At 45.7% G+C, this 26,156-nt stretch overlaps 1 protein-coding gene across 1 annotated transcript; it reads right to left on the minus strand.

The window, feature by feature from the left end:
* Nucleotides 1–7: 7 nt before the first annotated feature.
* Nucleotides 8–25,793, minus strand: LOC106571669 (protein PALS1). Its single transcript, XM_014144999.2, has 14 exons — nucleotides 25,563–25,793; nucleotides 21,533–22,110; nucleotides 19,642–19,853; nucleotides 14,761–14,838; nucleotides 8,823–8,951; nucleotides 8,186–8,347; nucleotides 7,829–7,906; nucleotides 7,503–7,686; nucleotides 7,060–7,128; nucleotides 6,776–6,847; nucleotides 6,114–6,281; nucleotides 4,845–5,047; nucleotides 3,548–3,658; nucleotides 8–1,305 (listed from the first exon to the last, which is right to left on the minus strand). Exons 2-14 carry the CDS (start codon nucleotides 21,942–21,944, stop codon nucleotides 1,129–1,131), a joined length of 2,055 nt encoding a protein of 684 aa, XP_014000474.1. The 5' UTR covers nucleotides 21,945–22,110; nucleotides 25,563–25,793; the 3' UTR covers nucleotides 8–1,128.
* Nucleotides 25,794–26,156: the final 363 nt, after the last annotated feature.

Here is a 26,156-nt window from a genome sequence, read left to right on the forward strand (position 1 = left end):
TCATACATTTACTGTATTAAATAGTATTCATGTAACTTTAATGTCCACCATTTTGAAACAATTCTCATCAGGAATATTCATTATATTGAAGGTGGCTTCTTTTGAGTTGTGCTTATAAAGTACCAAAGAAAATAAAAGTTGGTCAGATTAAATGATGCTAAATTGATATGTTTTCACACTGTTGATGTCCGTAGGTAGACACTAGGTACACTAGACAATGGATACTGAGGTCATCTTTACTGATGATCAATGATTCTTGAGGTCTGTTTTTGATGTAAAAGTGCAGCAACTCAAGATGACACAACATAATACTATCATTGATACACAGCAAGTACCTTTACCCATCTTTAGAATACAACGGCTTCCTCTTTGGTTCTTACTTCTAGGAGAAAGTTACATAGTTCCCCAGGAGCAAATTGGTCCTCAATTGAGACAAACAGTTCCAGTCTTGTATACCACATACAAACAAACCATACATTATTAGACTGGGTCTGAGGTAATGGTAAATCACGTGTTTGCCATTTCATCTAAAAATAGATATTTACACTCATAAATAACTATTTAGAGTAGAATAAAATGAAAATATGTTTTCTACAGTTTTGGATAAACGTCTTTGCATATGCTACTGGAATCTGGAATGGTGCCGACATTGACAAAAACACAAAAAGAACATTCACAAAGACAAACACAGAAAAAAACACTTATACAATAAAAAATCCATCCCTGCAAATGAAGTAAACTCCAATTTTCATAAGAAGGTTAGATAAAGGACAAGTTACCCTTTCTGGCAAAAATGAATGGGCCCTCTATTTTGTGTCTGCGAGGCTCCACAATGGTCTAACGGTGTTCTCAATGATCATTGTCCATCCTTCCTTTTAGGGTCGTTCCTCCAGAGCTGTGTTATGGGTCATGTTCATTAGGATACACCGTAGTCAAATGTGTTAAAACATTTTTCTATGAAAAACTAGAACAAATGGTTCTTATTGGATAAGTCCAGGTATTCCCTTCCTGTTTCAATGCGTTTTCTTCCATTTGGTGCCGAATGAACACAACCCAGGCCAAACTCTCCTTCCTCTGGCTCCCTGGAGTTGAATGCTAGGTTGACCCCTCAACCCTGACCTCTTACCCCTAGCACAGCCAGGAGGAGGGCACCCACTGGGGCTCCGTGTCCAGCTTGTTGATGAGCCGCAGGAGCTCGTGGAAGGCCGTGTCTGGCTCGCCGTTAACAATGGCCGCGTCAAACAGGTGGCCGTAGGCCTGCTCCATCTCCCGGGCCTTCTCAATCAGCTCCTTCAGCTCCTCTGGCTAGATGTAGGTACACAGTAGGGAAGGACAGTGGTTATAGATATCCTGGCTAGATGCAGGGAAACAGTAGGGAAGGACAGGGGTTAGAGATGTCCTGGCTAGATGCAGGAAAACACAGGAGGGAAGGACAGGGGTTAAATATATCCTGGCTAGATGCAGGGAAGGACATGGGTTAGAGATATCCTGGCTAGATGCAGGGAAATACAGGAGGGAAGGACAGGGGTAGCGATATCCTGGCTAGATGTAGGGAAGGACATGGGTTAGAGAAATCTAGATGCACGGAAACACGGGAGGGAAGGACATGGGTTAGAGATATCCTGGCTAGATGCAGGGAAATACAGGAGGGAAGGACAGTGGTTATAGATATCCTGGCTAGATGCAGGGAAACAGTAGGGAAGGACAGGGGTTAGAGATGTCCTGGCTAGATGCAGGAAAACACAGGAGGGAAGGACAGGGGTTACATATATCCTGGCTAGATGCAGGGAAGAACATGGGTTAGAGATATCCTGGCTAGATGCAGGGAAATACAGGAGGGAAGGACAGGGGTAGTGATATCCTGGCTAGATGTAGGGAAGGACATGGGTTAGAGAAATCTAGATGCACGGAAACACAGGAGGGAAGGACATGGGTTAGAGATATCCTGGCTAGATGCAGGGAAATACAGGAGGGAAGGACAGTGGTTATAGATATCCTGGCTAGATGCAGGGAAACAGTAGGGAAGGACAGGGGTTAGAGATGTCCTGGCTAGATGCAGGAAAACACAGGAGGGAAGGACAGGGGTTACATATATCCTGGCTAGATGCAGGGAAGAACATGGGTTAGAGATATCCTGGCTAGATGCAGGGAAATACAGGAGGGAAGGACAGGGGTAGTGATATCCTGGCTAGATGTAGGGAAGGACATGGGTTAGAGAAATCTAGATGCACGGAAACACGGGAGGGAAGGACATGGGTTAGAGATATCCTGGCTAGATGCAGGGAAATACAGGAGGGAAAGACAGGGGTAGAGATATCCTTGCTAGATGCAGGGAAATACAGGAGGGAAGGACAGGGGTTACAGATATCCTGGCTAGATGCAGGGAAGGACAGGGGTTAGAGAAATATAGATGCAGGGAAACATGGGAGGGAAGAACATGGGTTAGAGATATCCTGGCTAGATGCAGGGAAATACAGGAGGGAAGTACAGGGGTTAGATATATCCTGGCTAGATGCAGGGAAATACAGGAGGGAAGGACAGGGGTTACAGATATCCTGGCTAGATGCAGGGAAATACAGGAGGGAAGTACAGTGGTTAGAGATATCCTGGCTAGATGCAGGGAAATACAGGAGGGAAGGACAGGGGTTACAGATATCCTGGCTAGATGCAGGGAAATACAGGAGGGAAGGACAGGGGTTACAGATATCCTGGCTAGATGCAGGGAAATACAGGAGGGAAGGACAGGGTTTAGAGAAATCTAGATGCAGGGAAACACGGGAGGGAAGGACATGGGTTAGAGATATCCTGGCTCGATGCAGGGAAATACAGGAGGGCAGTTCAGGGGTTAGAGATATCCTGGCTAGATGCAGGGAAATACAGGAGAGAAGGACAGGGGTAGAGATATCCTGGCTAGATGCAGGGAAATACAGGAGGGAAGGACAGGGGTTACAGATATCCTGGCCAGATGCTGGGAAATACAGGAGGGAAGGACAGGGGTTAGAGATATCCTGGCTAGATGCAGGGAAGGACAGGGGTTAGAGAAATCTAGATGCAGGGAAACATGGGAGGGAAGCACATGGGTCACAGATATCCTGGCTAGATGCAGGGAAATACAGGAGGGAAGGACAGAGGTAGAGATATCCTGGCTAGATGCAGGGAGATACAGGAGGGAAGGACAGGTGTTAGGGATATCCATTCCAAAGGGAAAGGGATGATAGGGAGAGAAGTAGGCCATGTCCAGAAAGAACGCCTAGCTGCTTATCTCACAAAAAAAACCTTTACCAGCATCAGCAAGTATCGGTGATAAATTCATATCCACTGTGAATGTGTTACTACATTGATCACACGTATCATATAGATTATATATACCTGTGAGAAACGATACTCCCTTTTGTTGGTACAATGCTTAAACACTGTTATGATCAACTTCTCCTCCGCTAGTATAGTAATAGTTCTGCCTTGCCATCTACCGGTCTAGGTGGAATTTTTGCCACATTACTTGTACATTTGCAATCTTTTCTGATAGGAGGTCGAGAGTAGGAAATACCTTTGGGTTTTTGCCATCCTTGGCCAGCAGGGTGCGCAATCGCTCCTGAGAGGGAGGCGCAATGAAGATCACATAGGGCTTGAGGTTGGAGGACCGCAGTACCCGCAGTGACTGACAGAGAACAAATGAAAACAGCAGCAGGAGAGAAGGTTAGAGAAAAGGTAGATAATAGAGAAGAGAGTAATAGCGTGGTTAGTATGCTTTCAAAACCTGCTTATGAAGTACCCTCCACAACGGTGGTGGAAAAAGTACCCAATTGCCATACTTGAGTAAAAGTAAAGATACTAGAAAAAAGAAAGAAAAGTAAAGATACCTTACTAGAAAATGACTCAAGTAAAAGTGAAAGTCACCCGGTAAAATACTACTTGAGTAAAAGTCTAAAAGTATTTGGTTTTAAATATACTTAATTATCAAAAGTAAAAGTATAAATCATTTCAAATTCCTTATTTGAAGCAAACCAGATGGCACCATTACATTATTTATTTATGGACAGCCAGGGGCAAACTCCAACATTCAGACATCATTTACAAACCAAGCATTTTTGTTTATTGAGTCTACCAGATCAGAGGCAGTAGGGATGACCATGGATGTTCTCTTGATAAGTACGTGAATTGGACCATTTTCCTGTCCTGCTAAGCATTCAGAATGTAAGTACTTTTGGGTGTCAGGAAAAATGTATGGAGTAAAAAGTACATTATGTCTTAAGAAATGTAGTAAAGTAAAATTAAAAGTTGTCAAAAATATAAAAGTAAAGTACAGATACCCCCAAACAACACTTAAGTTGTACTTAAAAGTATTTTTACTTAAGTACCTTACCCCATTGCTCCACAACATATTCTCAACTAGTGGCTAACAAGAGTCCCACTTTAAACATAACATAACATAGAATAATATAGCCTTAATAAACCCTTTATAAGGCCCGTTTAGATGCTTAAAAATGTCTCGCTCTAAAATGTGTGGCACGAGGGCTATGCCTCATTTGGCAAAGCACCAGATGTAAGGACCTATCATCCTTTATGTAGAATGACTTGCTTCCACGTGATTGATGAATCCTCTACGTAGCGCTGAAGAAGTTATATGTAGTGCTTATGAAGTTCTACGTAGCGCTAAAGAAGTTATATGTAGTGCTTATGAAGTTCTACGTAGCGCTAAAGAAGTTACGTGTAGTGCTTATGAAGTTCTACGTAGCGCTAAAGAAGTTACGTGTAGTGCTTATGAAGTTCTACGTAGCGCTAAAGAAGTTCTATGTAGTGCTTATGAAGTTCTATGCAGTGCTTAAAAATCGGTATTTTCCTACCTTAGTGTGCAGGCACAGCAGACAGATCCTGCCTGAGTTGATGACCTGTCGGACCGAGTCGCTGCTGGTCCCGTACAGGTTCCTTTCGTACTCCCCAGACTCGATGAACTTCCCCGCTGCCACGTCTGTCTCAAACGCCAGCTGGTTTACAAAGTGGTACTCTCTCCCGTTCTTCTCATGTATGCGTGGGTTTCTCGTTGTATCTGAGTGATGATTATTGTGAAATGAGAATTTGATGTTTTAAAATGTACAGTAGCAGTCAAATGTTTGGACACAGCTACTCATTCCAGCGGGGCAAGACTTGAGATGGGTCTAGGCTACGCAGTTATTGTGTGATGTTAAGTTAAAGTTTGATGGAGTTTGATAGCTTGGAGCATTGACAAATTACAACAGGAATTCAATCAGGTAGGGTAAACGTTACCAATACATACAGCTTAGCTTTTACCAATTTCTCATGTATTATTTCATGTTAAACTGTTTATTATGATAGATAAACTAAATTATACAGTACCAGTCAAGTTTGGACACACCTACTCATTCAAGGGTTTTTCTTTATTTTGACTATTTTCTACATTGTAGAACAACAGTGAAGTCATCAAAACTACGAAATAACACATATGGAATCATGTAGTAACCCAAAAAGTGTTTTATATGTTAGATTCTTCAAAGTAGCCACCCTTTGCCTTGATGACAGCTTTGCACACTCTTGGCATTCTCTCAACCAGCTTCCTGAGAAATGCTTTTCCAACAGTCTTGATAGAGTTCCCACATATGCTGAGCACTTGTTGGCTGCTTTTCCTTCACTCTGCAGTCCAACTCATCCCAAACCATCTCAATTGGGTTGAGGTCGGGTGATTGTGGAGGCCATCTCATCTGATGCAGCACTCCATCACTCTCCTTCTTGGTCAAATAGCCCTTCCACAGCCTGGAGGTTTGTGTCTAGTCTATTATAATAAACAGTTTAACATTAAATAATACATGAGAAATTGGTAAAAGCTAAGCTATATGTATTGGTAACGTTTACCCTGCCTGATTGAATTCCTGTGGTAATTTGTCAATGCTCCAAGCTATCAAACTCCATCAAACTTTATTTAAAGTGCATTGAATAATCACAACACTTTATAGAAAATGGACACAATAAAAGATATTGAAAATCATACCTGACAGGCCACTAACTTAACATCACACAATAACTGTGTAGCCTAGACCCATCTCAAGTCTTGCCCCGCCCTCTATCCCCCAATCCCCTCCTCTCATTGGTCTACTTACGTGGCACGGCGCCGGCGAACCTCTCCGGCTCGATGGACAACAGCCTTTGCCGCAGCGCGTCCTGCCCGCTGTTGGGCGGACCAATCAGGGCGATAGGTCGCTTGCGATTGGCCGGCTGGTGGTAGAGTGCCATCTCCTCATAGGTCAGGATTTCATCGGCGTAGTAGTCTGGGCGGGACAGAGGTAGGTAGAGAGGTGGGGGTGTACTGGAGGTGAAGTGTTGTCATAGAAATGTTAGTCTATCAGATAGGTATATCTGTTCGACATAACATATTTCTATCTGAAAATTCAGCTGAGGGTAAATGTTGCCGATAGAAATGTAATGGATAGAGCAGGCATGATTCCTGGGTACATGTCACACCAACACCAAGTCTGGCTCAGGAACCAGCAGGCTTATGAAGTCTTACAATGTACATAGGGACATTGACTGAGAGAGAGGCCAAATCCCAAATCAACTCCTATGCCTATGTAGTATGTCTATGACCTATGCCCTCTCTATTTTGTGAATATCCGAGAGGACTTGACAGGTGGAAGCTCCACCTTGTCCTCTGATAGGCTAGGTGGAAGTTTCACCATATTGCTCATACTCCACAAATGCATAGGGGTCTAGGGGTCGATTTGGGATTGGACCAAAAAGAGCCGGGATAAAGAAGTAGCCTTACCAACGTTCCTGTTGGGGTTGTACATGGTTTTCTTCCTCTGCTTCTTGTTCTTCTTTGCACACCAAAGCTTCCCTGGAGAAAATTAGATGTGGAATGTTATCAAAGGCTGATTTGGAGCCTATCACCGTGAAATGCTTACCTACAAGCCCTTAACTAGTAATGCAGCTTATCAGATCATAATGACAACGATCATATGCTAATGTTGAGTATGTGTGTGTGTGTTTGTGTGTTAAGATGCTTGTGATGGTGGCCGGAGTGTGTACAGGGAGTATATAAACCCTTACCTGGGCTGTCAGGATTCTTGTCCACAATGTTTTTCTTCATAGCTTCTCTCTGCTGCTGGAAGCTCTTCCCTGGGAGAGGAAGAAGGGAGACAGAAACATTTACTTGGGGGAAAAAAAGTGTATTTCAATGAAAGTGCTGTTGTAGCCTAACTCTGCACTATGACTAACCCATAGACTGTCATAGTTTATAGTTCTCCAAGGAGGAGGTTGATAAGCCTCATATCAGGGACAAGCCCTTCCAGGGACTGGTTCTTTTCATCCCTGTCCCTGTAGACCTGCCACCAGCTGGGGTCAGGGTAGGTGTTGGGGTTGGGGTTAGTTTTGGGGTTGGGGTTAGTGTTGGGGTTAGGGTGGTAAGGGTGGTTAGGGTTGGGGTTAGGGTGGTTAAGGTTAGTTTCGGGGTTGGTGTTAGGGTTGGGGTTAAGGTGGTTAGGGTAGTGTACCTGGTACTAGTCCGGCTAGGGGCTGGTTGTCCTCATCCCCGTCCCTGTAGGCCTGCCACCAGCTGGGGTCATCCTGGCTGATGATGTGGAGGATGTCTCCCTTCTGGAAGGACAGGCCCAGCTCCCTGCACGGCACGTACGGGTCATCAGACGGGTCGTAGTTAAAGTAAGCCCTCACGTGCATCTGAAGACATGGGTGACATCATCATCTCTCCAAAGAGTTTATTAACTGATTAGAGTTGAATAATTGAACACACATTCTGTGCACACACACACACACACACACACACACACACACACACACACACACTGAAGGAAAACCTTACCACAGTCTGCCTGTGTGAGGGCGTTTTGTTCTGAGAACTGGGGATAAGGAGGAAGGTCAGAGTGCCATGCATCTCCACCTGAGGAGAGAGGAGAACACGGTAACACACAGTGAGTAGAATATACATGGAATCAGCTTGATTGAAATGAAGTAATAATCACACAACGTAGTCTCGAGGGACCAGACCTTACATATTCTGGTTCAAGAATGGCTTGAGGTAAGATGGGAGCGGCGCTATATAAAATGTTATATCCATTAGATCTGACGGCATCAATGTGCCACTGACACCAGTCAATTTGAAATATGACAGATGTGATATCCAGTGTGAGCGTTCCTGACTTGTTAACCCGTTCCTCACCAGAAGGTCGTGGACCTCGTTGACGTTCTTCCCGCGGACAGGCACGCCGTTGATCTCCAGGATCTCATCTCCCTCAGCCAGGAGACCGCTCCGCTCGGCTGTCCCGCCCTTCACCACACGACTCACTACCACGCTGTCCATCTCGTTACGAACCGTGGCGCCCTGGGCAAATACCAGTCAGACATGCTTATCAGTGCAAACCACCTAGACATACTTGACACAAAGACACAAAGATCCACTACAAAGACAAGTCTGCATCGGGGACATACAATACAATACATGACATGCTTTATTGGTCTACAGAAATTGATATTGATATACAGTATATATATATTTTGCTGTCCCAGTACCCAACCTGACGCAAAACACACATCGCAGGCTGGGGGTAGCACACGAGCACCCCTGGAACAATTAGGGTGCCTTGATCAAGTGCACAACAGCAGCATGTACTGTAGTATATAGGATGTTGAAGCCGGTAACCGTCCAGCTACCGGCTCACTCCCTGCAGACTTCCTCCCAGTCAGCTCGGGGATTCAGCAACCGGTAACCGGTCATTTGTGAGGGATAGCAATTGGAATGTCTCGGAGTATCAGAAGAGATGGGTGTGTCTATGAGTGGGGGTGGGGGAGTGGCTCACCAGAGGAATGTCGCTGGCCTTCTCCAGCCGCACCAGTTTGACGGTCTCACCCAGGTACTGAATCAATCTCTCTTCTGGGTCCGGCTCCAGCTCCTGCTCTGCCACACTGTCATGGGCCTGCATCAGAGCCTGGGACGGACATAACACACACAGGCACATGGATGAGAAGGAGTGTGTGTGCCGTGAGAACTGGGAAGTGTGTGTATGCGATTTTGTTTGAATTAGATTGTTGTAGTAATGACTAAGGTGAATTGGAGCTTCTTGATCTTGAGCCACTACATGATACACAGTGTATCCACATGCATATCCTTTCATATTCACCAGTTATTGTATAAGGTCAAGGGGAAACTTAAACTCTGCTCCCATCCCATGCTTAAACATGCACCTGTTACCCAAAGCCCACCCTGTCTCTCTCTCTCCCTCCCTTCTTCCCTCCTTAACACAAGCCGTCAGCAGTCTCCACCTCTAAGCCAACAAGAATACAAAGATTACTCCCCCACTTCATTTAAGGTGACAGGCGCTCCGTACTTCGCAATTAATAACCGTCGAGCCAAATTAGTGTCTCTATCCTGCAGCAGAGAGACTTGAGGAGCCAGAGAGGAGGGCTGGCTAAGCTTCCAGCGTACACACAATCCGTCTTAATCTGCCCTGCATTTAGGAGGCAGGATTCCCCTCCATCAATCATCAAAACACCTCGATCTCGGCATTCCCCGGAGAAGGAAGACGGCAGGGAGAGGAGGAAGGAAAAAGGGGAAGAGGGAGAGAAGGAGGCAGGTTTGTGTTGTTCCTAGCGGTTACCTCTGTGAATTGGTGTCTGTGCCCAGTGGGAGTTCCCTCCCCGTTTCATTCCATTTGCTTCAGTTTAAGAAATGTATTGCAACAGAGTCGGCAGAATTAATGCACCCCAGTCGGAAGTTTACATACACTTAGGTTAGTCATTAAAACTCGTTTTTCAACCACTCCACAAATTTCTTGTCAACAAACTATAGTTTTGGCAAGTCGGTTAGGACATCTACTTTGTGCATGACACAAGTAATTTTTCCAACAATTGTTTACAGACAGATTATTTCACTCATAATTCACTGTATCACAATTCCAATGGGTCAGATGTTTACATACACTAAGTTGACTGTGCCTTTAAACAGCTTGGAAAATTCCAGAAAATTATGTCATGGCTTTACAAGCTTCTGTTAGACTAATTGACATAATTTGAGTCAATTGGATGTGTACCTGTGGATGTATTTCAAGGCCTACCTTCAAACTCAGTGCCTCTTTGCTTGACATCATGGGAAAATCAAAAGAAATCAGCCAAGACCTCAGAAAATAAATTGTTGACCTCCACAAGTCTGGTTCATCCTTGGGAGCAATTTCCAAATGCCTGAAGGTACCATGATCATCTGTACAAACAATAGTACGCAAGTATAAACACCATGGGACCACGCAGCCATCATACCGCTCAGTAAGGAGATGGGTTCTGTCTCCCAGAGATGAATGTACTTTGGTGCAAAAAGTGCAAATCAATCCCAGAACAGCAGCAAAGGACCTTGTGAAGACGCTGGAGGAAACAGGTACAAAAGTATCTATATCCACAGTAAAACGAGTCCTATATAAACATAACCTGAAAGGCCGCTCAGCAAGGAAGAAGCCACTGCTCTAAAACCGCCATAAAAAAGCCAGACTACGGTTTGCAACTACACATGGTGACAAAGATCATACTTTTTGGAGAAATGTCCTCTGGTCTGATGAAACAAAAATAGAACTGTTTGGCCATAATGACCATCGTTATGTTAGGAGGAAAAAGGGGGAAGCTTGCAAACCGAAGAACACCATCCCAACCGTGAAGCATGGGAGTGGCAGCATCATGTTGTGGGGGTGCTTTGCTGCAGACTGGTGCACTGGTGCACTTCACAAAATAGATGGCATCATGAGAAAGGATAATTATGTGGATACATTGAAGAAACATCTCAAGACATCAGTCAGGAAGTTAAAGCTTGGTTGCAAATGGGTCTACCTAATGGACAATGACCCCAAGTATACATCCAAAGTTGTGGCAAAATGGCTTAAGGACAACAAAGTCAAGCTATTGGAGTGGCCATCAGAAAGCCCTGACCTCAATGACATAGAACATTTGTGGGCAGAACTGAAAAAGCGTGTGCGAGCAAGGAGGCCTACAAACCTGACTCGGTTACACCAGCTCTGTCAGGAGGAATGGGTCCAAAATTCACCCAACTTATTGTGGGAAGCTTGTGGAAGGCTACCCAAAACGTTTGACCCAAGTTAAACAATTTAAAGGCATTGCTACCAAATACCAATTGAGTGTATGTAAACTTCTGACCCACTGGGAATGTGATGAAAGAAATAAAAGCTGAAATAAATAATTCTCTCTACTATTATTCTGACATTTCACATTCTTAAAATAAAGTGGTGATCCTAACTGACCTAAGACAGGGAATGTTTACTAGGATTAAATGTCAGGAATTGTGAAAAACTGAGTTTAAATGTATTTGGCTAAGGTGTATGTAAACTTCCGACTTCAACTGTATATATAAAACACAGGAAAATACTTTTTGACCACACTGGGCCTTTAAAGTCTTTAGGCAGTCAATTAGAGGGCTGCCACACCCTCGTTAAGGGAACAGTGTTTAACTGGAGCTTGTTAAGGCACCCGCATACGAGGTTCGGTTTTCGAATGGCGTGAGATTGTAAGCTTGACATCAAAAGGTGAAGCAGGAGGAAGATGGCGAAGGAGGGGATGTTTTGTTTGAAACTGATGGCACGTTGAGCAAAGATGAGCATGAGAAGGAATGGATTACAGTGGCGAACAAGAAGGGAAATAAGAGAAGTAAAGTAGTCGTGGAATCTAGTAAATCCAAGCCTTGTTCTGACTCTTTTGTTCTTGTTGTTGGAGTGAGGGTTTTGGACCAATGGCAATATCTGGGAGATCCGTTTGACGTCTCAATGAAAATCATAGATGCGTCAACCGGCCTCACAACCACAGTCCATGTGCATGGCGTCATGTGCACGAGAAGTCTGCTGATGTCAATGTTGTGAACAGAGTGCCCAATGATGGCGGTGGGGTTATGGTAGTGTAGGCATAAACTGCGGACAATGAACACAATTGCATTTTATCAGTGGCAATTTGAATGCACAAAAATACCGTGATGAGATCCTGAGGCCCATTGTGAGGCCCATTTTTTTTTAAGGCATCTGTGACCAACAGATGCATATCTGTATTCCCAGTAATGTGAACTCCATAGATTAAAGCCTAATTTATTTATTTCAGTTGACTGATTTTCTCATATGAACTCAATAAAATCAATGAAATTGTTGCATATTGAGTTCATATTTCTGTTCAGTATAGATTCTGTGGTTGGTGCACGCCCGTATTATTTTGTTCTTTGAAGAAGAGTCTCTCCCTTCGCATGTATGCTTTTAACCAATCAGCATTCGGGATTAGACCCACCCGTTGTATAAAACATTAAGGACACCTGCTCTTTCCATGACATAGACTGACCAGGTGAATCCAGGTGAAAGCCAGGTGATCCCTTATTGATGTCACTTCAATCCGTGTAGATGAAGGTGAGGAGACAGGTTAAAGAATGATTTTAAAGCCTTGAGACAATTAAGACATGGATTGTGTATGTGTGCCATTCAGAGCGTGAATGGGCAAGACAAAATATTTAAATGTATTTGAACGGGGCATGGTAGTAGGTGTCAGGTGCACCGGTTCGTGTCAAGAACTGCAACGCTGTTGGGTTTTAAACGCTCAACAGTTTCCCGTCTGTATCAAGAATGGCCCACCACCCAAAGGACATCCAGCCAACTTGACACAACTGTGGGAAGCATTGGAGTCAACATGGGCCAGCATCCGACACCTTGTAGTGTCCATGCCCCAGCGAATTGAGGCTGTTCTGAATGCAAAAGGAGGGGGGCCTTAATGTTTTGTACAGTGTATTTTGGGTTAAGTGAGATACCATGTAAGAGCCAGGCTGTCCAGCCTGTCTCCTATCCGGAGGCGTCGAGGAGAGTGGAATAAGGGGTTAACGTTGAAAAATCCATGGTAGTTGGGTAAGAGACCCCAGTAAATGTTACTCGCCGACAGGATCCTGACATGTCGCATGTTAAAAAGGTGGACTTTGTATCATTTATTGCATTGGTTATAAACAAAGTGGAAATAGAAGGAAATAGGCATCGTTGTGAGGGATTTAACAGCACAGGCATTACAAGAAATCCTGTGGACGAATGTTCCATCCTCACAGACCCCTGCGCCTGTATAGGGATGTGATTAGGACTATGTCTGAAGGATGGGGAATGGGTTTTTGGATTTATTTCATTTTTGAATTGTATATGATGTTGGGTTTTTCCCATTTCTCGCAATGGGGTGGCCTCCCTTACAGTAGGTGGCGGCATGCACCTTTAAAGTTTGTTTGCAGACCGCCATAATACCAAAGAACAAGAATTAAAAGAAGGTTCGGTTTGCTCCTAGCATAACTTGGCTAGGCGAAGCGAACGTATGTGCCTCGCACACTCCCTTAAAAGACCTTCGCTTGAAAAGCTAGAAAAAAGCGGCAATGTTACTGTTTGTCCCTCTTGATATGCTGTAGCAACAACAACAGCAACTTCCTCAAAATAGTCCAAATAAATCTAAGATAAATAAAGGCATTTGTAATACATTTGTACATTTTTGCAGAGGAGGGTTAGTCACGCAATTTAACATCTAACTAAGATGTTTGGTGCAGTATTTCTCAAGTGAAAAAATGTGCATGAAAATGAGTTGTCTCTCGTTGAATAACAACAAACACTTTATTGAAGAATCCTGTCCATAGTTCCCACTGCCACTAGGGGTAGTACTGTTGACCAATCACCGACAAAGGGGCGTAGACTACGGCTACTGAACTTTGACGTGCCCCAAGAAAACAATTAGTGTGCCCGAACAGACAAACAAACCCTGCCGAACACCAAAACGAACAAAACGTCACAAAATGTAGTCATAATATATGCGCAAACTGTTTTGACTGGGAAGCATGCGACAGGCTTTAGAGAACACATCTCAGCGGTGCCAACACCAGGCTGGCACGTAGCCCTGGGGTCAATCATGTAAACGTCAGCAGTAAGCCATCTATATTGAGTGACCTCTCTGTACCTGTGTGGCACGCATATGGGCATGCCATTGAGCTGGACACTGACCAGCAAAGAAGCTTGGGTCAAGTGTCAAAGAGCAACTCTTAGGCTACTTCGTAGATCTAAGGATTTGTCGATGACATGCTCGGCTATAAACCCAAAGAAGAGATTTCACTGTCCGAGATGCATACACTGTAAGTATCATCCTAATTGTATGTATCATGTTAACCTTCCAAATTCCAAAACCCAAGATGCCCTGTAATATCACCTATACAATGGCCTTGTCTCATTTGGGAAAAAAGTCCGTTCTCCACCCTCTCTCCTCTGTCCTCTCTCATCCGTGACCTGAAAAGCGTGCCAATTCGTTAGTAGGCAAATGGAAGTGTCCTCCCCTAACTTTCATCGAGGATAGTCATGTGTACCTTTAGTCAAGACACAGGGTAAAGTTCAAGGCCCTTAAAGGGCCAAGCTACTTAAAACCCACTAAGTGACTTTCCTTAGCCCCTCTGAGGCTGAAGTCAGGATTGGATACAGTCGGACACATGAGGATGACTCAGGGTCTCGCATAGATGTACAGTACATGGAATCTATGAACAAGGTATATGGAGCATATTCACAGATATCTGAGTGACAAATTGGAAATTGGGATTTTATCCATAGTACGCCTCAGGTGGCCAGCTCAGGGACACTGACAGAATGTGGGGGCCATGGACACCCCGCAAACCAAATAATATTTTCTAGATGTTATTCAAGGTTATTTTGATGTTTTCTAATTGAAGGTTACGGGTTAAGTTCTGGTGCATCTCAGGTCTCTTACCTGGAAGTGGGGGGTGGTGAGTAGGTTCCTGAGCTCTACACCTTCCTCCTGGTGACTGGATTGTAGGATGCATTGCACCTTTAAAAAGAGAGGGGGGAGAGTAGGGAGAGATCAGGAGGGAAGGAAGGGGAGAGAGGACGGGGAGGGGGAAGAGGATGGAAAGGGAGAGAGAGGGGAGGGAATGACAGAAAGAGCGGGAGAGAGTGGGGGAGAGGAGGTGAAGGGATGGTAAGGAAGAGAGAGCGAGAGAAGGGTTCAGGTTATCGTAAGCTGTATAACTACCACTAAGTAAGCCGCATTGATCATCTGGAATCGTCATTTCGAAGTTCAAAGTGTGCATGAGTTAATAACATCACCAGCCAGGAACCAGTAGGGACATGGCCATCTTGAATAATCCTTGAGACTCTATGTGTGATTTAACAACGCAGTTGAATCATTCAACTTCCTGAACACAAGTCATGGGTTGAAGAATCACCCCGTCCTCAATATAGCCAAGGCTTTAGTCATTACTCAGAAACGACTTAGTATATTATTGTTAAAACCACTGATGGTTCATCCTGCTACGCTTGTCATCGTGTAGTGCATGCTTTATGACTGAGGGCTCATGTTATCAGAGGTATTTTGTCCTCATATGAAGGCCATAACAGTAAATATGTTTGCCTCATAATTGAGGGCGTCTCAGTCTGCAAATCATTTGTTCTTAGGTGACGGTCATGTCAAACGCCATTCTGCTGTTAACATAATCGATTGCATTCCTCCACATAGACACACGCACGCACGCATGCACACACACACACACACACACACACACACACACACACACACACACACACACACACACACACACACACACACACACACACACACACACACACACACACACACACACACACACACACACACATACACAGAGAGAGAGTTGGCAGCTCTCCAATGGGTCACAGTGGGGTTTCACATTCCAGACAGGGAAGTCACACTACTGTAACAGTCTCCATTCTAAATGGCACCCTATCCCCTAGTATACTACTTTTGACTAGGGCCCATAGGGCTCTGGTCAAAAGTTGTGCACTATATAGGGGATAGGTTGTCACTTGAGACGGACACTTATTCTGCTCACTGGCTGTCGCGTTGGAAAATAAAGACACTGAATGAAGCTCTCAACATGTGAGGTCCAATAGAAGCATGAGAAGTTGGTTGTGCTGTCATCACGTTAGTGTTTCTATAGCATGTCTTTAACAACTTCATAGCACCCACAACTATCAACATCCACAAACTACTTCATCATAGAAAAAAACTGCACACTTCAAAAAGAGAATCCCAATCCTCTCTTTCTCTCCACCCTCCTCCCCCTCTTCTCCGTCTCCCTCTATCCCGGTCCCTGGCTCTAGCTTAGCTCATCCATTCAACTAATCAAAGGTGTCGGTAACGAGGTGACGCACTTTCCCCTCTCCCCCTCCTCTCCTCCAATCCCACCAGCCCTCCTCTCCTCCAATCCCACCAGCCCTCCTCTCCCAGCCCTCCTCCAATCCCACCAGCCCTCCTCTCCCAGCCCTCCTCTCCCAGCCCTCCTCTCCTCCAATCCCACCAGCCCTCCTCTCCCAGCCCTCCTCCAATCCCACCAGCCCTCCTCTCCCAGCCCTCCTCTCCCAGCCCTCCTCTCCTCCAATCCCACCAGCCCTCCTCTCCCAGCCCTCCTCTCCTCCAATCCCACCAGCCCTCCTCTCCCAGCCCTCCTCTCCCAGCCCTCCTCTCCCAGCCCTCCTCTCCTCCAATCCCACCAGCCCTCCTCTCCCAGCCCTCCTCTCCCAGCCCTCCTCTCCTCCAATCCCACCAGCCCTCCTCTCCCAGCCCTCCTCTCCTCCAATCCCACCAGCCCTCCTCTCCCAGCCCTCCTCTCCCAGCCCCTCCTCTCCCAGCCCTCCTCTCCTCCAATCCCACCAGCCCTCCTCTCCCAGCCCTCCTCTCCCAGCCCTCCTCTCCTCCAATCCCACCAGCCCTCCTCTCCCAGCCCTCCTCTCCTCCAATCCCACCAGCCCTCCTCTCCCAGCCCTCCTCTCCTCCAATCCCACCAGCCCTCCTCTCCCAGCCCTCCTCTCCCAGCCCTCCTCTCCCAGCCCTCCTCTCCTCCAATCCCACCAGCCCTCCTCTCCCAGCCCTCCTCTCCTAGCCCTCCTCTCCTCCTCCCTCCAGCCCTCCTGCCTCCCAGCCCTCCTCTCCTTCCACCAGCCCTCCTCTCCTCCTCCCACCAGCCCTCCTCTCCTCCCTCCCTCCCACCAGCCCTACTCTCCTCCCTCCCTCCCTCCAGCCCTCCTGTCCTCCCTCCCCCTCTCCCCCTCCTCTCTCAGCCTTCCTCTCCTCCTCCCACCAGCCCTCCTCTCCTCCTCCCACCAGCCCTCCTCTCCTCCCTCCCTCCCTCCCTCCAGCCCTCCTCTCCCTCCCTCCCTCCCTCCCTCCCTCCCTCCCTCCCTCCCTCCCTCCCTCCCTCCCTCCCTCCCTCCCTCCCTCCCTCCCTCCAGCCCTTGCCCCACTAGCCTGTAAGCTGCTGGAGGTTCTTTTTCTGGCCACGGCAGTTCAGATCCCCAGCCACTTCCTGCCAGGCCCAGGGGCAGCAGGGAGATTAGCTCGCCCTGAAGGCCAATCAGGAAGTCCCACGGCACCAGCCACTTAGTTTAGACACACAGTTCACCGGCTCAAACTATTACCACCTTGCTAAGTATCTCCTGGCGCAAATGTATACATCTATTTACTGTACGCACAGAGATGGTGTGTGTGTGTGTCTGAGAGAGATCATCATCGCACTGATCGAGGCCCTCAATCGAAGCCTACGACCTCTTCCTTAATGTCACACAGTGCTCTCCAAACTAACCCTACCAGCCTAAAGCAGTCTCTTTGTCAGTTAGCCTATTGTTTTTTTAATTTATTTCACCTTTATTTAACCAGGTAGGCTAGTTGAGAACAAATTCTCATTTACAACTGCGACCTGGCCAAGAATAAAGCAAAGCAGTGCGACACAAACAACAACACAGTTACACATGGAATAAACAAACATGCAGTCAATAATACAGTAGAAAAAGTCTATATACAGTGTGTGCAAATGAGGTAAGATAAGGGAGGTAAGGCAATAAATAGGCCATGGTGGAGAAGTAATTACAATATAGCAATTAAACACTGGAGTGATTGATGTGTTGAAGATGAAGGAGCAAGTAGAGATACTGGGGTGCAAAGGAGCAAGATAAATAAATAAATACAGTATGGGGATGAGGTAGTTGGATGGGCTATTTACAGATGGGCTATGTACAGGTACAGTGATCTGTGAGCTGCTCTGACAGCTGGTGCTTAAAGCTAGTGAGGGAGATATGAGTCTCCAGCTTCAGTGATTCTTGCAGTTCGTTCCAGTCATTGGCAGCAGAGAACTGGAAGGAAAGGCGGCCAAAGGAGGAATTGGCTTTGGGGGTGACTAGTGCTGGAGCGCGTGCTACGGGTGGGGGCTGCTATGGTAACCAGTGAGCTGAGATAAGGCGGGGCTTTACCTAGCAGAGACTTGTAGATGACCTGGAGCCAGTGGGTTTGGCGACAAGTATGAAGCGAGGGCCAACCAACAAGAGTGTACAGGTCGCAATGGTGGGTAGTACATGGGGCTTTGGTGACAAAACGGATGGCACTGTGATAGACTGCATCCAATTTGTTGAGTAGAGTGTTGGAGGCTATTTTGTAATGACATCGCCGAAGTCTAGGATCGGTAGGATGGTCAGTTTTACGAGGGTATGTTTGTCAGCATGAGTGAAGATGCTTTGTTGCGAAATAGGAAGCCGATTCTAGATTTAATGTTGGATTGGAGATGCTTAATGTGAGTCTGGAAGGAGAGTTTACAGTCTAACCATACACCTAGGTATTTGTAGTTGTCCACATATTCTAAGTCAGAACTCTCCGAGTGGTGATGCTGGACGAGCGGGCAGGTGCAGGTAGCGATCGGTTGAAGAGCATGTATTTAGTTTTACTTGCATTTAAGAGCAGTTTGAGGCAATGGAAGGAGAGTTGTATGGCATTGAAGCTCGTCTGGAGGTTAGTTAACACAGTGTCCATGAAGGGCCAGAAGTATACAGAATGGTGTCGTCTGCGTAGAGATGGATCAGAGAGTCACCAGCAGCTAGAGCGACATTGTTGATGTATACAGAGTCGGCCCGAGAATTGAACCCTGTGGCACCCCCATAGAGACAGCCAGAGGTCCAGAAAACAGGCCCTCCGATTTGATACACTGAATTCTATCAGAGAAGTAGTTGGTGAACCAGGCGAGGCAGTCATTTGAGAAACCAAGGCTCTTTAGTCTGCCGATAAGAATGTGGTGATTGACAGAGTCGAAAGCCTTGGCCAGGTCGATGAATACGGCTGCACAGTAATGTCTCTTATCGATGGCGGTTATGATATCGTTTAGGACCTTGAGCGTGGCTGAGTGTGAGCGTGATTGTGATTGTTTGACAGCCAGCTTTCCTATAGAAATCAAGACCTGGGTCCAAATAGTATTTGTTTTCATTCAAACTCATAAGTGTGTTATTAAGCCTGCCGCGGAGTGCCAAATGGGAGAAGTTTCCCTTTGGGACTATTCAATTGATTCCAATGCGCCAGGCAAGCTCTCTCCACTTCTCTTCCCTACCCTGCTGTACCGTTCTACCTTTCCATATTCTTATCTCCATCTGTTCATCCCCAAAATCCTCTTCTCCCTTCTCCCAACACTTCTCCACCTTCTTCCTAACACCATCCCTTCTTTCTCCTCTTTTCTCCCCCCTACCTCCTGACCGATACATTGGTGAAAAAAGTTCCATTCAATTTCTAGATCCATCAAGATCATTAGTCTGCTGGAGTTTCTTTTCTACTTCACTCTACCTCCTGATAAAGGCCGTGGGCCTGGGCGGTGAGGGGCAAGGGCGGGCTGCCACGCGGCTGCATCTGCTGGGCCACGGCGCTGTGGATGGCGAAGGCGCTCTGGAAGTCCTCCTTGTGCAGCAGGCCCAGCACCAGAGCCACGTCGGCCTGCGACTGGGCGTCCACCAGGCAGCTCTGCACCTGCCGCAGGGCCTCCAGCAGCTCCTCCAGCTCTGGGGAGGGGAGAGGAAAGGGGAGACAAAGAGGTTGGTTAGGTTCAATTGCCTAATTTCCAGGAACACCCGATCTCCATGCGAGCCCTTGCTTACTAGTGCCATAGAGAGAGGCTTAAAACAGAGAGACTCAACATGCACTTACTTCCTGTAACGCCCGTGACCCTAAAGATTCAGACCACCGTCAATGGGAAGGTTTTTTTCTGAAGTTAATCGCATGTCTCTGTTTCAAACCTCTTTGGCGCTAGAAAGCACTGGCTTGCATGGAGACAGCGTGGTTATGTGAAAACCATGCTACTAATTGGATATTGTCATGCCAAAGTCAATTTAGGTGCCAAACCCTGCTTGGGTGGTGCAACCATGGGATTCTGCACTTCCCAGACAGGATTTGGCATCTGCATCAAGTTTGGCATGAAGGTACCACCTACACATAGCAACTCTGAGGAGCACAGAGACACAGCACCAGGGGAAAGGGAGGGTAAAGCCTTTCTTAAACAGCCCAATCTATTGTTATGAACCAGCAGGTGGTCTGTTTAAGTGACCAGGTGCATTGATTACTGATTACAACCTGATTAATGTTATCAAGATTGTGATCTCATCAGGGGGTATACCTGAGATAAGAAGAAGCAGGGAGGGTGTACAGTATGTGCGTGTGTGTGCGTGCGTGCGTGCGCGCGCGCGCGTGTGTGTGTGTGTGTGTGTGTGCGTGCGTGCGTGCGTGCGTGCGCGTGTGTGTGTGTGTGGGCCATTTAGTAACTTGATGTAGTCATTGAGTGCTAGGAATATGAGACTAAATACTAAACTTTTTACTACTTTAATACACATATAAGTGAATGTGTCTGAATTACTTGACACCTTCAAACGGGGGGACTAGATACATGAAGTGCTTTCATTTCTAAACGGTAAAACATATGTATGAAAATACCCTCAAATAAAAGTTCATTCTCTACTGTCACCTCATATTATTATTTTTTTAATCTCAAATCCAAAATGCTGGCTTGCAAAGCCAAATAAAACATTTTAGCTTCACTGTCCAAATAAATCAGTAGGGGAGTGTATGCCCATGTTGAGTGTGTGTGTGTTTTTTAAAAGGCTGTGCAGATATAAGGTTCTATTTTATTAATGGTCTATATATTATAGGCACTTGAGGCAGACTAGAGTTTTAGGCTCACAAGAGTCTGCTAAAACTGGTCAGCAGCAACAACATTTTCTACAGCCTACTGTCTCCTCTAAATCTAGCCAACTGACACAAAAGCTAATACTCTGAGGAAAAATGTATTTCAATTAACTCGTTTTCACATCACAACTCTTATTAAGATCACTTCATATGATTTACAACCACCCTCCAACCAAGCAGATAGTTTTCAGGCCTTCGGCAGGAATGAGAACACCGCCGATAAAAAAAAAAAAACTTCCAAACCGAAGTGTTTTAACTCCAAATTAATCCAGAGGTGAGGGAGAGTAAGCGACTTTAATGTGACTAAATGGAGAGAGCCTCTGCATTGACATTCACTTCTGATCCCCCATTCTCCACCAATACCCCTCGCTCAGCCCCCTCCCTAAAACACTCACAGAATTGACACGAAAGTTCCCAACTCTCCTATTCTTCTTCTCACAGAGCTACCCCTCGCCTCCACCTCCCCCACTTCCTCCCTTCAGTCCCACACGACCCTACTCACCCACAGCCGAGTCCCCGCCAAGCGGGGGGCTCCCATCCTTGGTCTCCTTGCCCGCCTTAGGCGCTTCGAACGTAGGGTTGTCGATACCCGTCTTGACTGGGTTCTGGGCGAGCTTCTTGAGCCTGAGCGAGGCGGTGAGATCGATCTCATGCTTCCCTTTGTTGGCATCCTCCTCCCTCTTCCTCCTCAGCTCTTCCTGGTACCGCTGGATCCTCTCCATCTGGGCGCTGCACCGGGAACCCTGCACAACGCTGCTCCCAGTCCCCACCACCTTGTCCCCAGGGGGGCAGTCCACAGCCCTCTCCCTCTGCTGCAGTTTGGCTTCACTCCCAAGACCCTCTGTGCCACTCGCAGGCCCCATTGGGTCCTCTGTTACATATCCGGGTCCTCCGTTCATGTGGGAAGTGATCATCCCTGCTCTGGGAGTCTAACCCTGGCCTGGCCCTGGCCTACACCCGTGTGTGATGATAGCTCAATGTCCACTATGAAGACCTGAGGCTAGGACTCCTCACTGCAGCAGGGGCCATAGCGCTTCAGTTGGGAACGGCTCTTATCTGTCTTCAGTGGGGCAGCAGGTCCTGAAACAGATAATCAGGATAGAGCAGCAAGGTTACCACTGTTTTAGTCTTGTGAGCAATATGCGACAATAATAGCCAACCCGGTTGCTTCACCCTGATCTTTGTTAATCACCTACCTTACTATAAGAACCACCATTTTCTCCTTCCTCCTCCCAGGTTTCCAATCACAGGAAGAGCTAATCTAACTCCTAACATGGCAACCTCCCTGGCCTGCCCTCACTTTGCCTGCTGCAATCCCTTGAGTCCAGCAGGTTCATCCACCCTTGTCTGTCACTCTGTCCCCAGCCGGCCTTGCCTGAGTATCTCTCCTTCATTTAATACCCGCTTAGCACTTAACTCTTTGCTCTCTGGGTCCTTCAGGCTGATCTTATCCATCTACAGCCATAATAGGGATACAAAATGAGACGATAAGTGTGGGATATTGCACTCAACCAGTACCATTATACTATGGGTATATAACCAACCTGATCTGCTATTGCTGCTGTGGATTACAATCTATTTTAAGGATGTTACCCAGTATTAATCTGGATTAGCCAACTATATGATTGTATGACTATTAGATGTTCACTCTCTTGGGAAATAGACAACTGAACTTCAAGTTCTTTTTACAGGGCCAAATGTAAATATTTATTTCTTCAGAAAGAGATGAGAATGGATGAGGAGAAAGCGCTTTGTGTGTGAGGGACAGAAGTACAGTATTTCTGGATGCCAGGATGCGAGGACAACGTTCTCAAAGGTGAGGTTCTGTCTGGCTAAGAACAGTAGAATGGAGAAGCAGAAAGCTAGGACCATTACTCAGGTAGTGTTTGGGGCACTTCACTATAAAAATCAGATGGCTCTCAAAATGTCCACCCAATCAAGACCCATTCAGACCTGATGCTACGGGAAACTGGAGAAAACCTCGTGAAAATGAAGCAAACAATGTAATTGTCTCGAACTAACATGACAAAAAGGAAACCCAATGAAAGGGAATAACAGGAAATAACATGAGAACGTCATCAATGTAATAACGAAAGATTATCTTGGACATTTTCTCAGCATTTTCTTGGACAGAAACCTGGGAGGATCCTGTCAGAGATCCAGCCACCCACAACATACACATATGACACATCCCACATGGTAAACCTCCCTATCCCCCTCACCAGCTAATCATGTCTGGCAGGTCTACTCTCATTTAGCCCCGTTTAAAGCGCGGTGAGGCTGACAAACAGTACAGACAGCCACAGTCAGCCACCAAGGCCATCTGTTCCTCTGTTCCTCTCCTGTGGGAGTTGGTTAAGCCTTGGGAAAAGGGATCTCCTAGTTTACTATACTCCTCCAGGCTTCATCTCTGTCAGCAGCGTGAGACTGAGGAGAGATCTGGTTTACTACACTCCTCCAGGCTCATTTCTGTCAGCAGCGTGAGACTGAGGAGAGATCTGGTTTACTATACTCCTCCAGGCTTCATCTCTGTCAGCAGCGTGAGACTGAGGAGATATCTGGTTTACTACACTCCTCCAGGCTTCATCTCTGTCTGCAGCGTGAGACTGAGGAGATATCTGGTTTACTACACTCCTCCAGGCTTCATCTCTGTCAGCAGCGTGAGACTGAGGAGAGATCTGGTTTACTATACTCCTCCAGGCTTCATCTCTGTCAGCAGCGTGAGACTGAGGAGAGATCTGGTTTACTATACTCCTCCAGGCTTCATCTCTGTCAGCAGCGTGAGACTGAGGAGAGATCTGGGAGCTGGCATTGGTTCTGATGAGATGACTGTATGTAAATTCAACTATGAACGTACACACACACACACTTTGTAGGGGTAACTTTATCCAAATGTAGGCCTAAGTAGGATTATCTTCACTTGTATAATTTAGATGTGTATAAAATCAATTCAATAACTGTAAGCTTTACAATAGACAGTAGGGCTCAAAGGTCATCTAGTTTTAACTACACTAGATCATAGCTAATTGATTCATTGAGGAGGACATTGATAAGAGGTGCCCCTCTGGGTAAACAGGAACAAATTGGTGGCTAATTAAATACTGTTCCTTACAGCTGGTGGCTAGACTACTTGTCAGAGTGACTGACTGTGTACTAAAATGGCACCCTATTCCCTATATAGTAAACTACCTTTGACCAGCGTTATGGACTCTGCTCAAAAGTAGTGCACAAATAGGGAATATGGTGCCATTTGGGATGCAGCACTGTCTATAGCCCTATTTATCCCTGATGCTAACATGGGTCCGTTGTCCTGATCTTATCCACATTCTGATTGTGCCCAGATTCCCAGAAATGTGTCTACACATGGTATTAAAATGTGTCTGTTATCCATCCACTGTGTCTGCATTGTGACCAGATTTCCTGGTCCCTTCCTTTATGCCAATTATTTCACAGCTATTCTTTCTAAATAATATTTATTTATTGTAAGACATAATGGTGCTACCTGTCAGTGATTTTAGAGGGCGGAATAATGATGATTTAGCACTGTTTATACCTGTGTTTATACCTGTGTTCTAACATGCAGCCTTCGTCCTGATCTTGTCCACATTTTGATTGTGCCCACATTTTTGACAGGTGTAGAAGATTAAAAGATGCATTGTGATCAGATCTTAAAAGTGTAAACAGACAAGATCAGGACGAAGGACACATGTTAACAGCAGGCATAAACAGGGTTTTTGTCCAGATCTGTCTACACTTGTAAGATATCCAGACACAATGCGTGTCTGACTTCCTCTGGAGGTGGGCAGGATGATCTGATCATAATCAGATCACAATGTGTGTTTTGATTGTCTAAACCATTTAAAAATGTGGGCTTCTGTTCACAGGACTATGCCCTGGAGTCTATTGTACAACTCTGTTTTAAATGTCTTTTAAATGTCAGGTGGACTCATAAGTCAAAAGGGTTCCAAAATAGGAAATGTTTTTAAATTTGGTCTGGACAATGTAGATCTATAGAAATGTATAGAAGCAGGACAGGACAGCCATGTACGCTTGCTTAAAAGTAAGTTATTGTTAGACCTACTTAGATTAGGTAGCTTAGAGGTTTGTTTCACAAAACCTATTAAATGTCTAGTAGTGGGGCTAATACTGGGAGCAAGGAGTTATTGTTACATAATGGCACTACATAGCTGTTACATAGTAACACCGTTAATGCAACAATTATAGCCTACATTTGGAGTGCCGATCTGTCATGTACAGTTTTAATTGTGATAAACAGCCACTTAAATTGTGAAATACAGCAATATTTTATACAAGTTAAATTGATGCATTTGTAGGCTTGTTGTTTGTGATTTTCTTTATTGAATAGCTGGAATACCGTTGGGCGGCCAACATTCCACACCATACAGTCATTGCATTCAACACACACACTCAAGAGTGCGCTGATCCTGTTGGTGAAGTTGGTATCCAATGAATGTTTCTAGAGTAGTCAATCGATCGGACTCAAGTCTCACTACACAGAGAAGTCTACTCACCGCTTCCAAATCTTTACAGAAGAAGTAATCCCGTAATCCCTTATTAACATGCGATGGTTCTGAAATGTCGGTTCTATTGCGTACATAACATTTCCAAGATGCGTAGCTTTAACGTCTTTATTCTTCGGCCTGGTCTCTCATGATCGTACTTAGCGGGTCTGTGGCGAGTTGGGTCAGCTCACATCATTGTGGTGTAACTGCGCATGGTGTTTGGGCATCTCCCAGGCAAATCCACAGCGCCACAGTTGACCATTTAAATGGTCATGCGCCAAAGTGTTCACCTGTCAACAGCCTGAAATACCTTGATATCCTATTCCCCAAACAATGCGCTAGGTTACTTTTAGCACGATACATACATAAAGGCTAAATATTACAAAAAGAAGACTTTGGTCAGAATTAGTGGAGTTATGGAGAATAGACTGTGCACCTCACGATCATATATGACTAGTGGAATTATATTGTATTATCACGTGGCAGTGTGCATGAAGTCAATGAAAAAGGGGTCTCACTATAAATGAAGTAACCGTAAATTTAGAAAGGCTTTACATAGGATATATAAAGGCTTCATAAACACTACATAACTGCATCACAAAT

The sequence above is a fragment of the Salmo salar genome, chromosome ssa15 (genome assembly GCF_905237065.1).
Source record: "Salmo salar chromosome ssa15, Ssal_v3.1, whole genome shotgun sequence".
NCBI lineage: Eukaryota > Metazoa > Chordata > Actinopteri > Salmoniformes > Salmonidae > Salmo > Salmo salar.